Source organism: Microcaecilia unicolor, chromosome 9 (assembly GCF_901765095.1).
Source record: "Microcaecilia unicolor chromosome 9, aMicUni1.1, whole genome shotgun sequence".
NCBI classification, from domain to species: domain Eukaryota; kingdom Metazoa; phylum Chordata; class Amphibia; order Gymnophiona; family Siphonopidae; genus Microcaecilia; species Microcaecilia unicolor.
The window spans coordinates 133,283,563-133,299,934 of NC_044039.1; the positions used below are offsets into that span (position 1 = coordinate 133,283,563).

The 16,372-nt window shown below is 43.1% G+C and overlaps 1 protein-coding gene across 1 annotated transcript in view; it reads left to right on the forward strand.

The window, feature by feature from the left end:
• SLC10A1 (solute carrier family 10 member 1) overlaps positions 1–14,519 on the forward strand; it is a 51,711-nt gene extending 37,192 nt beyond the window's left edge. The window contains exons 3-5 of the mRNA XM_030215157.1: positions 2,619–2,797; positions 7,825–8,021; positions 14,311–14,519. Of these exons, the coding sequence (XP_030071017.1) occupies positions 2,619–2,797; positions 7,825–8,021; positions 14,311–14,444 (510 nt within the window). The 3' untranslated portion in view covers positions 14,445–14,519. The remainder of the gene's footprint in view (positions 1–2,618; positions 2,798–7,824; positions 8,022–14,310) is intronic.
• The last annotated feature ends 1,853 nt before the right edge of the window (positions 14,520–16,372 follow it).

Here is a 16,372-nt window from a genome sequence, read left to right on the forward strand (position 1 = left end):
CCCCTCTCTCCCTGAGCCCTGCCCTCCCAATCCATGCCCATCCATGCTCCTCTGTCCCCTGCCCCCTCCATTCATCCTTTTCCAGCAATTCCCCTCTCTCCCTGAGCCCTGCCCTCCCAATCCATGCCCATCCATGCTCCTCTGTCCCCTGCCCCCTCCATTCATCCTTTTCCAGCAATTCCCCTCTCTCCCTGAGCCCTGCCCTCCCAATCCATGCCCATCCATGCTCCTCTGTCCCCTGCCCCTCCATTCATCCTTTTCCAGCAATTCCCCTCTCTCCCTTCCATGACCCCCCCCTCGCATCCATGCTCCTCTCTCTCCCATGTCCCAGCCTGGCCCGCCCTCTTCTCCCCCCCCCCTTCGCATCCATGCTGTCGTTTCTCCCCTGCCCTCCCGCTCCCATTGTTCAACTGCCCACCCTCTTCTCTCCCCCCAACATCCCTTTTCTTTTTTTTTCTTTTTAAATTTACCTCCGTGGCGGTTCCGGCAGTGCAGCGTCAGTGAAGGAGGCGGCGCTCCCGAAGTCGCTAGCCTTCCCTTCGCTGTGTTCCGCCTTCTGACATCAGAAATGACATCAGAAGAAGGCGGAACACAGCGAAGGGAAGGCTAGCGACGTCGGGAGCACCGCCTCCTTCACTGACGCTGCGCTGCCGGAACCGCTATGGAGGTACATTTAAAAAGGAAAAAAAAAGAAAAGGGATGTTGGGGGGAGGGCGAGCGAGGTGAGCATGGTGCGGCAGCGCCCCCCCAGAGGGAAGCGCCCCCCTGCCATGCTTACCTCGCTTACCGTGTTGGCACGGCCCTGGGTGGATGGAGGAGAGGGAAGGGAGAGAGAAGAAATGCTGGGCATGGATGGAGGCGAGGAAAGAGTGAGGAAGGAGATGAGATGAGGGAAAAGGAAGAGAGGAGAAAAACTGCACATGGATGTAGAAAATAGGCAGAAGCTGGATCCACTGGACAGTCAAGTCTGCAGAGGACCCAGCTTTTACATACGGATGTAGGGCAAGAAATGAAGAAGAAAGGAGGAAAGTAAAGAAATAAATGGAAAGGAAGCCCAGGAAACTGAGTTAAGAGGACAGATAGCAACAGAATCAGATACTGAGCCAGCATGATCAGAAAAACAAAGTCACCAAAGGTAGGAAAAATCATTTTATTTTCATTTTAGTGTCTGGAATATGTCCAGTTTGAGAATTTACATCTGCTGTCTTATTTTGCACTGGGTATACTGGAGCCATAACAGCTTACAGAAATTAGTTATAATGAAAAAAAATCACTTTATTTTTTTTTCTCCTATACTAGTATAATATTTTCAATGATGTCTGTTTATATGCACTATGGCTGGTATAAGGGGTATGACAAATGTGGGTGTGGCTATAATAAGGGGTGGAGTCATATGTGGTGACTCCACCCACAATGAGTACCGGCACTTTTTTTCTACAAAAAAAGCACTGAAGCCAGCTAATGTTTAGTGCTTAAAACAGGCTGCATAAATAGCAGGACTACCTTTAACTGCTAAGCACTTAGGGCCCTTTATACCAAGCTGCGGCAAAAGGGGGCCGGTGCTGCCCTCAGTGCATGTTTTACACACATGCCGAGGTCCCCTTTTACCGCAGCTGGTAAAAGGGAAGTCTCGCTTTCCTACAGGAAATGGCTGGGTGGCAAGTAAAGCGCTTGCCGCACAGCCATTTCGGGGTGGGAAGCCCTTACCGGCACCACATTAACCCGGCGGTCACCGGGCAGCGCGCAGCACTGCCCAATTACCGCGGGGTACACTCCGGCGCTACAAAAATAAATAAATATTTGTTGCGCCAGAAATGACGGCACGCTAGGGTGGGAAGTGCCGCTGGGCTGCGGCGCTAGCCCGGCGGTACTTCCTGTATAGTGAGCAATAAGCCTTACCGCCGCTTAGTAAAAGGAGACCTTAACTGGTTAGCACTGAATATTGCCTAACCGGCTAAGTTGCCATGGTAAAAGTTGCCATGGTAAGAAATGAAACCTGATATTCAATGCCAGTCACTGAAAATGGCTCGGCATTGAATATATAGGTTTAATACCGGCGGCAGACAGCAAAAACATTGCTGGTTGAATATCAGGAGGATTGTGCACACTTACTAAAATATGCATGTATGAATGCGAAATAAATTGGCGATTAGTGTGTGCCAAAGAATGTAAAGGTGTACGTGCACTATTCATGGGTGAATCTTCCATGAAAAATAGATGCATACTTTCCCTTAAGTTAAGCAATCTATTATAAAGCAGTCCCTTCGTATGCATTTGCTCCCCTGTCACAATCAGTTTCTTTTATTTTACTTTTTGAATAGATCAACTGCCTTTTTTAAACAGGTTATAGAAGGACACCTCTTTTGTTTAACATGCTGTATTGTGGGAGGGTATATTACCATGATGGGCTGTGAATGAATTGGCAAATTGACTTTTAAACTGTGACCCTCTGTTTTTCTTTTTTGTCAACTTCTGATTTGCAATTTCATGTCACAGGGTTTTGTTAGATGGGGTTACCAATGCATCTAGGTAGCAATGGCTTTGGAATAAGTCCACTTCCAATTAGAAACTGAGACATGCAGTTTGAATATTTGATTTTCTCCCCTCTCTCCTTTTAGTTTGGGATGGCCACCATGATTCTAGCCTCTATTGCAATAATCATTCTGTCAGCCAAGTACATCGGAAGCACTATTGTCACAGTCTTCTCACCACCCCTGGTGGGAACTGCCGCCTTGATGCCAGGGATTGGTTACCTGCTGGGATATCTCTTTTCTACAGTGTTCAAACTCAATGCAAGGTATGTTCCCTCATATTAGTGATGTCTTCACAATGTATATTATCACTCACTGAAGTCACAACACACGGATATGAGGCTTCCTTTCAGTAGCTCCTTGGCAGCTAAAGAAGGGACCTAGGGGGGGTCTCAAAATCTCCCCTTGTGCAACTTCTCTGAGCCATTCTGTTGATCCAATAAAAAGGTTATCACAGCCTGCAAAGATCCAGTTTACTCCAGAACAGGGGCGGACTGAGCGTGGTCTGGGCCTTTGGGCAATAAGGACCATTGGGCCCCCACAGTCCTGCAGCAAAATTGGCCATCTGGGTCAGACCAATGGTCCATCTAGTCCAGTATCCTGCTTCTAACAGTGGCCAATCCAGGTCACAAGCACCTGGCAGAAACCCAATTAGTAGCAACATTCCATGCTACCAATCCCAGGGCAAGCAGTGGCTTCCCCATGTCCATCTCAATAATAGAATGGACTTTTCCTCCAGGAATTTGTTCAAACCCAGATGTTGCCTGGGGCTAGGTAGTGTGACATCATCAGGGTGGGCCTTGATAAGGAAGTGGTGTTGTTTCCTTCAGAGCCTTTGCAACGGTTGTGTTTGCTTTAGGTAGGGTGGTGCAGTGTGCACTTCTGACTTTGTGTCTAGTTTCCCTGCTTGCTTTTGCTAAGGTCCAGGTTAGTGTTAGTGCAGTGTGCACTGGTGACTGTGTGTTTAGCTTTCCTGCTTTTCCCTTATGGTTCCCCTGCTTTTCCCTCTTGGTTTTGGAAGCATTGCTATGTGTAGGGCTTTGGAAGCTCTGTTGCTGATAGAAGTACTTCAGGGTTTGGTGTTGTTAGGAACACTGCAGAGTTTGCTGTTAGAAGTACTTCTGGGTTTGTGCTATTGGGAGCATTGCAGTCTTTGCTGTTGGTGTTTGGTGATTTAGAATCACTCTTGGCTTATGTGTTAGCTTCCCTGCTTTTTCCTTGTGGCTCCCCTGTCTTCCCTTTAAATGCTAGGAGCTCTTCTGGTTGCTTGCCAGAGTAGTGCTTAGGAAGCTCCTTGTTAGTTTTGTATCTAGCTTGCTAGAGCAGTGCTTAAGTAGCTTGTTAGTTTTGTGTTTAGCTTGTTAGTGTAGAGCTCTGCTTGTAGCTTGGTGCTTAGTAGCACCTGTGTTAGCTTTGTGTTTAGTTCCCTGCTCTGTTAGTTTAGGGCTTAGGAAGTCCCTTTCTTGAGCAGGGCTTAGGAGCTCCTGTTTAGTATAGGGCTTAGGAAAAAAGGGCTTCCTAAGCCCTATACTAAACAGGAGCTCCTAAGCCCTGCTCAAGAAAGGGACTTTCCTGACAAGTTTACTGTTAGGAACACTCCTGCTGGTTTAGGGCTTGGGAGCACGTAGATCAGTTTAGGTTTAGGAGTACTTCTGTTTTCAGTCTTGGTCCCTGTGTCATCCGGTATCCAGTAAGTCCTGCCGGCTACTCGAACCCAGGAGCTCAACTCCTGGGGGGCTTAGTAGCTAAGTGCAGGTGAAGCTGTGTGGACCAGTCCGGTGTGCTCCAGTCTGGTGTTCCAGTCCTGTGTCCCCCAGTCCGGGGGATTCCAGTCCATGTGTTCCGGTTCGCTGGGCAGTGCCTGCAGTCCCTGCCGGTGTGCTTGCCCAGTGTTGGTTGGTGGGTTTTGCCTGCTGCTGTCGCTCCTCGGCAGCAGCCCAAGGGCTCACGTTTGCTCCAGAGCCCGGCCCCGCGGGCTCTGAACCTGAGAACCTGACACCAGATATGCTAACCACTGTTAGCACATCCTCCGGCAGTGAGTTCCAGAGCATAACTATTCTTTGAGTGAAAAAATATTTCCTCCTCTTCGTTTTTAAAGTATTTCCATGTAATTTCATTGAGTGTCCCTTGGTCTTTGTGCTTTTTTAAAGAGTGAAAAATCAATTTACTTCTACCTGTTCTACATCACTCAATCATATCTCCCCTCAGCTGTCTCTTTTCCAAGCTAAAGAGCCCTAATATTTTAGCCTTTCCTCATATGAGAGGAGTTCCATCCCCTTTTTCATTTAGGTTGCTATTCTCTGAACGTTTTCTAATTCCGCTATATCTTTTTTGACATATGGTGACCAGAATTGAATGCAATACTCAAGGTGAGGTCGCACCATGGAGCGATACAGAGGCATTATAATATTCTTGATCTTATTTTGCATCCCTTTCCTAATAATTCCTAGTATCCTGTTTGCTTTTTTTGGCCACTGCTGCACGCTGGACAGAAGATTTCAGCGTATTGTCTACAATGACACCTAGATCTTTTTCTTGGGTGCTGACTCCTAAGGTGGACCCTAGCATTAGGTAACTATGATTCGGATTATTCTTCCCAATGTGCATCACTTTGCATTTGTCCACATTAAATTTCATCTGCCATTTGGATGCTCAGTCTTTCAGGTTCCTGATGTCTTTCTGCAATTTTTCACAATCCGCATGTGTTTTGACAATTTTGAATAGTTTTGTGTCTTCTGCAGATTTAATCACCTCACTCATTGTTCCAATTTCCAGATCATTTATAAATATGTTAAATGCCACTGGTCCCAGTACAGATCCCTGCGGCACTCCACTATTCACCCCCTCCATTGAGAAAAATGGCCATTTAACCCTACCCTCTGTTTTCTGTCCAATAATCAGTTCCTAATCCACAGAAGGACATTGCCTCCTATCCCATGAATTTTTAGTTTATTCAGGGGTATCTCATGAGGAACTTTGTCAAAATCTTTCTGAAAATCTAGATACACCATCTACCAGCTCACCTTTATCCATGTTTATTTATACCTTCAAAAAAATGAAGCAAATTGGTGATGCAAGACTTCCCTTTACTGAACCCATGCTGACTCTGTCCCATTAAACCATGTTTACCTATGTGTTCCATAATTTTATTCTTTATAATAGTTTCCACTATTTTCCCCGGCACTGAAGTCAGGCTTACCAGTCTGTAATTTCCCGGATCACCCTGGAACACTTTATAAAAATTGACATTACATTGACCACTGTCCAATCTTCAAGTACTACAGATGATTTTAATGACAGGTTATAGATCACTACCAGAATATGCCATCTGGTCCAGGTGATTTATCACACTTTAGCTTGTCAGTTTGGCTCAGTAAGTCTTCCAGGTTCACCGAGATTTCTTTCGGTGCTTCTGCATCGCCACCCCTAAAAAACATTTCTGGTATAGGTAGATCTCTCTTACATCTTCTTCCGTAAAGACCGAAATAAAAAGAATTCATTCAATCTCTCCACTATGATCTTGTCTTCCCTGAGTGCCCCTTTTGCTCCTTCATGATCTAATGGTTCCACGGATTCCCTCACAGGATTTCTGCTTCTACTGTACCTGAAAAAGGTATTACTATGAGTTTATGTCACCACAGCAAGTTTTTCTTCATATTCTCTTTTAGCCTTCTTTATCAATGCTTTGTATCTAGCTTGACACTTCTTATGTTGCTTCTTCTTTTCTTTATTTGGATCCTTTTTCCATTCTCTGAAGGATGCCCTTTTGGCTCTAATAGCCTCTTTCGCTTCAGCTTTTAGCCATGCTGGCTTTCATTTGCTCTTCTTTCCACCTTTGCTAATACGTGAAATACATCTGGCCCGGGCTTCCAAGATTGTATTTTTAAACAACATCCATGCCTAATGTAAAGACCTAACCTTTGCAGCCAACCCTTTCAGCTTCTTTTTAACCATTTTCTTCATTTTTTCATAGTCACCTTTCAAAAATGAAATGCTGCTACAGTAGAATGCAATTGTTGCTAGTATTCATGATGGTTGATGGAGAAGCTTGGTTGAAAATAAAACTATGCTGAAGTTGGTATGTATTTTATAGAACTGCTTGTGACCATGAGTATAATATATGCCTGAAAGAGCTGTTTGTGGGACTGCTATCTGCAGATAATGCTGTTTTGTATCAATATATTAAGGAAACCTCTTAGATTTTAAATAATTGTCAGTATGTGAAATGTTGCTATGATATTATGGATTTGCATTGATATAGAAAATATCATGCAAGTGAGTGTGGGCTATGACTAAATGAATACAAGAGTGAGAGAGTAGAAGTATATATAAGGAAAATATGGTTTAGTTCATAATTAATTATATGAAATTCTAACCTTAGAGTAAGCCAAAACATTATTTAAAATCAAGTACTGTGATCCCAGGTAAGAAAGTGGCATCAGCCCTTTAAAAGCAGCCTTTGCATGGACAAAGTTCAGCTGCTGTTTTAAAACAGACAGCTGTTAAAATATTTAAGGTATTATATGACAAGGTAAAAGAAGCAGGATTGTGAAACTAGATTCCTAATTTTTCTGCATGTATATTAAAGTCTTTAAAGTGTTAAAATTACTCCCAGAGGCACTAGCAGAAGTCATTTTGGCAGTATTTGTGGCCAGAGTTACATTAACCTGACATATGAGTTAATACATTAGCTGCCAGAAACACTGAAAGGAGCATATTTATTTGACTAGATGTTTGTAGCCACATGCATAGACAGAGTGAGGGGCATTAATAGATCATTTATAACAAATGATCACAATATTATTTTCAGATTGCAGAGAGTATGATTTTCCGCTGCATATCCCTTTGGCTATTTGGCAAAACTATTTGCCCCTCTCCCCAGGAGATCAAAATGAATTGAGCTCATTCTGTCTTTACGCACACCTCTAATACATTCTAGACTTGTGTTCACACTAGGAGATTGGAGAGCAAACTCCAGGTTCATCCTTGCGTAGTTAACCCTGCCCAAAATGTTCATGTACCTTCCCCTCCTGTCACATTCTGTTTCTGTGCCATCTGTATACTGAATTGTATACTCTTGACTTAATGTAAGCCACATTGCGCCTGCTTATGTGGGGAAATGTGGGGTAAAAATGCACCAAATAAATAAATAAATGTGTGAAAAGCATGGTACTGGAGTTATTGTTGCAGACTTCATTTGACATGCTTGCTTTAACTCTGGAAACTGGATTTTTAGCAGTATCATAACCAGCATGCCACTAATAAATGCTTGTTTTCACATCTACTGTCACAGATGCAAAAGGACTGTCTCAGTGGAGACGGGGTGCCAGAATGTCCAGCTCTGCACTGCTATCCTCAAAGTGGCATTTACACCTGAAGTCATGGGTTCCCTCTATTTGTTTCCCTTTCTCTACTTACTGTTTCAAGCAGGGGAGGGACTTCTACTGATTCTGGTCTTCAAGTGTTATGGAATGATGAAGGCACCTACAGGTAAGCATAGTATAATACTGGATCACGTCAGAGAAAGCAGGGCCAGCGCTACGTTAGCTGGTATCCCCTCCCCTTTACTGGTGGCCCAGCACATCTGTGCACCCTTCAACACAGCATCTCTCTTTCTCCTACTCAGAAATCCCTTCTCTATGCCCTATCCTTTGCCCATCACCATTATTCTGATCACCTTATCCCTCTTTCCTGCTGCCACATTTTGTGGATGGATAAGGGGGAGGGGCAGCACGTGACACCCCTCATGCATGGAGCCCTTTGCAACCACACAGGTCACATATCCCAAATGCTGGCCCCAAGACAAAATGTATTACTTTATGTGATTTTGGTGAAGTAGATAACATACCAAAGTTGTTGATTAAATACACAGATTCAAAATGACCATTTCAAATTGGTAGAGCTGATCTTATCTCAGTTTCTGCCTATGAGAAAAATGACTTGATAATCAAGCTTGTGATATTTGTTTATAATGTATTATATGTAGGGTTTCAAATCTTAGGTTTATCAACAGAAATAAAAGAAGAAGGGTTACCTTTGAAAACTAATCAAGAAATGCTAGTCCAATAAAAAAAGGTATCATCTTATTTTCTACGTTTTATTTTCTTTTATTCTATTGATTACCTTTAAAAGTGGGCTAACACGGCTACCACATCTCTCTACTCAAGATCTTAGGTTTTAATCCATTAACACTGATACAACACACCTGATGCAAAAAAAAAAATTTAAACAGATGTTTATTGGAACCATTTCCCCTAGTACTTTCTCACACCTACCCTGGCTTGTCTTCTATTCTCCGCTTATTGACTGTGCCCTTTCTGTGCTGGTGACTCCCACGTGCCACAAATGCATATACTTAATCTCAAAGGAAAAGGTACCTAGCAATATTACCTGTGGCACAAAAACACTGAGAAAAACTGACTTTTTGAACCCTCAAAGAACCCCTATTTCACTGGAGAATAAAGGGGGTAGTTACTAAGCTATAGTAAAATATCGCATTTGCCATTGTACTACAGTTTAGTGACTTGCACTATACAGAACTTAGTAAGAAATTGTGAGGCATTGGCATAGCACAGGTGGGCCTGGGCCACTTTAGGCTCAGGCCCATCCAGCAGTAGTGCATCCTTGTCGGGATGGTGTTAGGGGGAGGGGGGGCAAACTGCATCTCACAGCTATGAAGAGGGCGATCAAAACTAAGGGTCTCGGTTTCAACTGAAACTGAATCAGCAGCCGAAATTTGCCATTCAGTTTTAACTGAAAATGAAACTGAAAATGTCACCCCCCCCCCCCCCGACAGAGAACGGGTCCTCCCTTCCCTGGCAGAGAGCGGGTCCTCCTGGGCCAGCTGGCCATCTGCCCTCCCTTACTACAACCCTCCTGCCCTCCTACAACCCAAAAGATCCTTCTTGAGTCTACCAAATGCCCTGGTGCCCTGAAGATGGCAGCTGTTTGTATGGAATCGGTTCTTCTTCTCAGTTGACGCTGCCATCTTCAGGTTATTTCATCAAACCACTGCGGTAAAATTTATCGCTGTTACTACATAGAGCAGTCCTAATGTGGGTGGAAAATGGCCGGTGTCAGGCAGTCTCGAATTTATGTTGTTTCAATAAATGTTTGGTTTGACTTTTTCTTCCAGTCTGCTTGTTTTTTGGAGTTTGCAGAAAATTGCTGGTAAGACTGCCACGGGAGGTCTTGGTAAACATTTTGCAATTGGAAGCAGCATGGGCAGGAGCAACTGAGGATTGCTCTTGGGAAACACTCTTGCCAAGAAAAAGCCACTAGACCACCAGGGCATTTAAAGGAAGGCCCTAAGAGGACCTTCAGGTAGTAGGAGGATGGAGGGGTTGCGGTCAGGGGAGTGAGGGTGGCCTGTTCAGCGGGACCTGCTCTCTCCTGAGGAGGTGGCAACAGGACTCACTCTGGCAGTGGTGGGGATAAGGGTGGGGCAGGCAGAGAGTTTTGGTTTCAGCTGAAAATGCACTTGCATTTTTGGAAAAAAGTATAACCAAACCTGAATTTCAGGCCAATTTCGGTGCCAAAACTAAAGCCAAAATTTGGTTGCCCTCTACAGCTTCAGCATCTCCCTCCATCCCCCCAGTCTACATTAACAGGTATCTTTCTTCATGGGGGGTCAGTGGCAACAGCTGTGATTCACTCATTCTGCCTGTGGCTTACCCAAAAGCCTTCCCTCTGCCATATCTCATTCCCTCTTATGCAACTTCCTGTTTCTGCCTGGGTGAAAGACACCAGAGGGAAAGCTTCTGGGTCAGCTACAGGTATAACATGTGAATTGCTGCCACTGCCAATGACCCTATGAAGAAAGACACCTGTTAAGGTAGACCGGGGGGAGGGAGGTGATGGACTGTGGGTGGGGGGGAATAGAAAGAAATGCTGGATAGCAGAAGGGAGGGATTGATGGAAGAACAGAAATGCTGGTTCCAGGGTCAGAGGGGAGGGTAGAAAGATAGTGTACAATAAGAAGGAGATAAGGAGAAATGTTGGAGTCAGGCCACAAGGAAGGGAAAGGGAGATGGTGGACCTTTTTTTACAGATGCGCTGAAAAATGAACCTGCACACGTCCAATACATGCGTCTACACCAGCGCAGGCCCTTAAGGAGCAGAAAAAGCATCCTTAAAAAGAAAGGTTTTCAATTCAGTTTTAAATGTATGTAAGGATTGAGATTCCAAAGTTCTGGGGCCTGGACAGAACAAATACTGTGTCTGGTATGTTCATGGTCAGACACAAGGCATTAGACACAAATCCAGTGAGTGTCTGAGCAGGACATGTTTTTTGACCACCGCTGAGTGCTGACACTTTTTGAATCTGGGTTTGCTGAACTTTATCTCCCATTTGGAAGTTTGTCTTGTTTTTCTGTCATTATGAAGTTATAGCATGGAGTAGAGGATCCATCTAGACCAGTGGCGTAGCCAGACTTGACTTTTTGGGTGGGCCCAGAGCTAATATGGGTGGGCATTATGTATATAGGTATGAGTAGTGTTTCTCGGGATACTACAAAATAATGCCTTAGAATGCGGCCCAACAGCTGCCCTGCATCAACATAAACAACATACATTCATAAAAAAGCAATATTTGTAAATATAGTTACATTATACCATATCAAACTTGACCAGACATAAGTCTACTATAATAGCAAACATCTCAACGAACATGACAGGATCCTGCATTATAATTACAGCGGACATATAACAATGTATTCAAATTGTGGTAGCACCTCAATAATAGCAATAAAATCCCATCACTGCCAGGTATTTTGTGAAGTAACACTAAATCCTGCAGAGCCTATATTGCAAACCATAACACCAGTTCCAATAACAGTACCTTTAAAAAGGCAGCAGTGAATATACACAACAGCAGTATGCATCCCATTGGAAAAGCCAGACAAGTCAGACTCATAGATCCCTATACAAACCACATGCCAACAGGTGCTGTCATGGATGGTGTCACCTCTGTGTGACTGCCTTATCCAGCTTGTCCACGGCGAATAGGATAGATTCTGCTCCTGCTGTGTAACATATCTGGACCCTGATTTTCTCCGACCATCAACTGCAAAATGAGGAACAGTCAGGGTCCTAAAGATTTCTCAAAAAAATAGGTCTTAAGACCTGCTTGGAATTTCTGTTATGATAATTCAAGGGTAGATAAGATTGTAAGTTATTCCATAACACTGGACTAATGACGCTGAAGATATACAGCATGCTATCAACAACTTTGAGGATGGAAAATTTTCAGGCAACCAGCCTCTGCACATAAAATGGTTTTCACATGAGTAATGGTATTGCATAACCATCTCAAAACTTTCATCGTGGTCAAAAGGAGATCAGGACTTGATCCCGGTACAATCCTTATCCTATACAAGTTTCTAAGAATTGTCTAATGCTGTTTAGGATATTTGACTGTTCTCCTTAAGTACATTTAATTTGTGTTAACAAGCGTGAAACATGAGGATAATTTTTAAAGTGATTTATGTAAGTTAACAATGCTTTTACCTGTGTTTAATTAGCTTTTTTCAATGTGGGTAAAGTACATGCATAGTCACACTGATGGGGAGGTATTCCTCATATTTAAGTTGGGAAAGGAAAAATAAATGCACAAAGGGGTCTTTTTACTGAGCCACAGTAAGCCTACCACGTGCTAAAAAAGCACTACCATGGGATGCGTTGAGGTGTTCCATGGTAGTGTTCCACTAATCCCACGCTGGAAAATATTTTTTATTTTCCAGCATGGGAGACATGTCTAGGGGTAGAGAGTAGGCATGCCTGCCCTAATTGGGTAGCGCAGGCATATTACCATGTGGTACCTGATTAGCATAGGAGTAGCACAGGAGCCCTTACCGCCACCTAAGGGCTCCTGGCTGTAATGACCACATGCTAATGGGGAAATTAGAGCATGTCCATTTTTTAAAAAGCCAACCACGGCTATTTTTCAGCTGCTGTAGAAAGTGGCCAGAACACATGGCAAAATCCACATGCTAATCGCAGCACTGGCCACTTTCTAGGGTGCCCTAGTAAAAAGACCCCATAGACTATATTTTCAGATCTAGTTGTGTTATTTTCAGTGAAATTACCTGCACATAAATCAACTGCAAATGTCCACAATGGACTTGCCGTAAGTTTGACAGGGAAGTGCGCAGATATATTTTTGCTTGGAAAATTGGTGAAAGTCCATTGCTCCCTTCTACATTGCCCAGTGCAGACACTTTGAAAATTGCTTTTGTAGAAGTGTGATCTTTCTAGTGCAGATGGAAACTATGACCCCATTCAGTCTTTTCTACTCAGAATATCTATGACCAAACTACATTAGGGGTGGGCAATCTGCGGCTCACAGGCAAAATGTGGCCGCCATTGAATTTTATGTGGCCCACGAGACCATAGGAAGTATACACAGAAAATGTCATAAACCAGAGTTTGGGCAATTTTAAATACTGTATTTTGCAAATATTTTCAGAATAGCCACTATAGCACTTTATTTCTATCATTTATAGTTAAATTTTTACTTATTTATTTATTTATTTATTTATCACAGAAGGTCTATGGAGCTCTGTGCCTTTCCAGTTCTGACATTATGTAATGTAGCAGCCTATCAGGCCCTCTGTGTCTAAAGAGTTTCCCACCCCTACTCCAGAGTTTGGCCTTTTTACTGGTCTCATCCCCTCTCACTTTTTTTTTTACTCCAATCTTGACGGAGCTCAGCCCTTCCCTCTCCCAAAGGACACCATTATTTCCTCTTTTTCTTTTCTTTTGTCAAACTTTATTAAAAATATGTCTCTCTCTGTCTCTCAGCTGCTATGGCATCCGTTCCCGCTGCCTGTCACTTCTTTCCGAGACTATGCTCACCATACTGGATGTATATTATATTATGTTGCCTAATGGGCAGTGCAATGGGTTGCGGACCTGGGGAACCAGGTTTCATTCCCGCTGCTGCCGTACAGTTAGCAGTGGGTTGAGACTGGGCAAGTCACTTAGGGCCCTGTTTACTAAGGCACGTTAGCATTTTTAGTGTGCCTACAATTAGTGCCCACGCTAACTATGTAGGTGCCTATAGGGATATTGTAGGCACGTACACGGTTAACGTGCGTACATGGTTAACGCGCGTTAAAGATGATAACGCGCCTATAACACGGCTTAGTAAACAAGGCCCGTAGCCCTCCATTGCCCCAGGTACAATATATACTACCTACCCTCTCCTTGGACAAGCGAAATGAAGATGGTGTACAATTATAAGAACCATAAAAATAGAATAAAATGACAACAGTTCTCTAGGAAACAAGTAGCATTTTAAGAGCTTCCTAAAACCGAAAAGTGAGTGTATTTTAACATAGTAACATTTTAGATGACGGCAGAGAAAGACCTATACTGTCCATCCAGTCTGCACAGCAAGATAAACTCATATGTGCTACTTTATGTGTATACCTGACCTTGATTTGCATCTGCCATTTTTAGGGCACAGACTGTAGAAGTCTGCCCAGCACTAGCCCCGCCTCCCACCGGCTCACTGTTTTGTATCTGTTAAGGATATTATATATATATATATATATTTACTATATTCCACTTAAATCAGCTCCTTTGAAAACTGACTAGGCCCCAGGGCTCTGACTACCTGGGAATCCAAGGCAGTCTCTTTAACTTGAAGGTCCCAGGACAGGACCAGAAAGTCTCAAATAGAAATGTGAAGTTAAACATGGTAGTACAGTTAGTATACTTTTTATTTTTACCACCATTTTTACCGTATTTTCTTTGTTTGCTGTCTTCTTCCTTTTAGCTGTGTCAAATCCAATCTACACATCTGTCAAGGACTTGAAGGAAGAACCAACGCTGACAAGCCTTTCCACAGACAGCAGTGCAGACTGCAGAGGACTCTGGATGCAAAACAATTTTGTTTCCGAAAAAGCCTAAATGTTTGCCTTCTGAGCGCATCCCACCACACACGCAAGTAGTTTTATATAACACATAGAAGAATTCTAAGTATGGGAAGACTACATGTCAGACCTGATAGACTTACCACCCAGGAATACTAAAAAATCATCCCGCACATTCCTTAACCTTCACTTCCCCAACTGTAAAGGCCTAAAGTACAAACAAACACATGCGTCAACTTTTTCATACCTGAGCACACAATTCTGGAACGCGCTGCCGCGCGACTTAAAAACGACTTATGAACTAGCTAACTTCCGCAAACTACTGAAGACACATCTCTTTAACAAGGTATACCATAATGATCAACAAATGTGAACTCCTCCACATACATCCAGAATTGTCTTATAATATCTGCTTGTTATACTACTATCATGTTTTATCATTATAATGTTACCCAAGATCCCTCTGTAATTCTAAATGTCTATTTTTTATATATATATTTCCACCATTCATGATTATTGTAAGCCACATTGAGCCTGCAAAGAGGTGGGAAAATGTGGGATACAAATGTAATAAATAAATAAATCCCAGAAAAGAGATCTGCAACCCCCGTTCATAAAAGAGCCCAGGAGAACCAAAAGATCACCTTTCTAGAGGATTTATCCCTTTGCAAGTTTCAGAACTTAGAAATACTGTGAAGCTAATCTATGTGAAAAAAAATCACTCCACCAACAACAAGTAGCTCGTAGGCGTAGAATGACTGCTCAAGTTAGTGGTGTAGTCCAAAGAGAAGTAGAGGGTGACACAAATAACAATCAGCCGTTGAAAATGAAGTCAAAGGGTCTTTATTGAAAGCACCAGCATTACAAACCCGACACAGGCCGTGTTTCAGTGGGCACAGCCACCTGCATCAGGGGTCACAAATTAAACTCAATATGCCCAAAACAAGGATGACCTGGTGCATAAAGATAATCAGTAAACACTGGATGTACTGTGAACTTGAGCCACAGTGACGAAAAGACATATAAGCGCTGGAAACGTTCTCATGAAAGCAGTATACAAGCCAGTGTTTAGTGGTTATCTTTATACACCAGATCTTCTTTGTTTTGTGCCTATTGAGATTAATTTGCGACCTGTGATGCAGGTGGCTGTGTCCACCAAAACACGGCCTGTGTCGGGTCTGTAATGCTGATGCTTTCAATAAAGACCCTTTGACTTCATTTCCAACAGCTGATTGTCATTTGTGTCACCCTCTACTTCTCTTTGGACCATTTGTGTACGGACATAGAGGTCTTTTCGTCTATTTTTTTTCTGAGGTGTACCACCAACTTATTCTGCAACCTCTTAGCTTAAAAACAATAATTTTGAGAAGCTCCTCTTCATTAAAAGCAAGAGTTTTGAGGTGCTTATCTTCAAATTGATGACGCATGTGTGACACTGCACCCAGGAAGAAGTAGCTTTTTCTGATAACATCCACACAGATTTTGCCTATGGGACAATAATACACAAGGTGTGAAAAAACTGAAATCATCCTCTATGATGTCCACAGTGCACTGCGCTTAATATTTAGTATTTTAACACCCCTGTTTAAAGGGACCTAATGTTAACTCGCGACAGGATTGTGAAAAATTACAGAAGGACCTTATGAGACTGGGAGACTGGGCGGCTAGATGGCAGATGATGTTTAATGTGAGCAAGTGCAAGGTGATGCATGTGGGAAAAAAAGAACCCGAATTATAGCTACGTCATGCAAGGTTCCACGTTAGGAGTTACGGACAAAGAAAGGGATCTGGGTGTCGTCGTCGATAATACACTGAAACCTTCTGCTCAGTGTGCTGCTGCGGCTTGGAAAGTGAATAGAATGTTGGGTATTATTAGGAAAGGTATGGAAAACAGGTGTGAGGATGTTATAATGCCGTTATATCGCTCAATGGTGCAACCGCACCGAGTATTGTGTTCAATTCTGG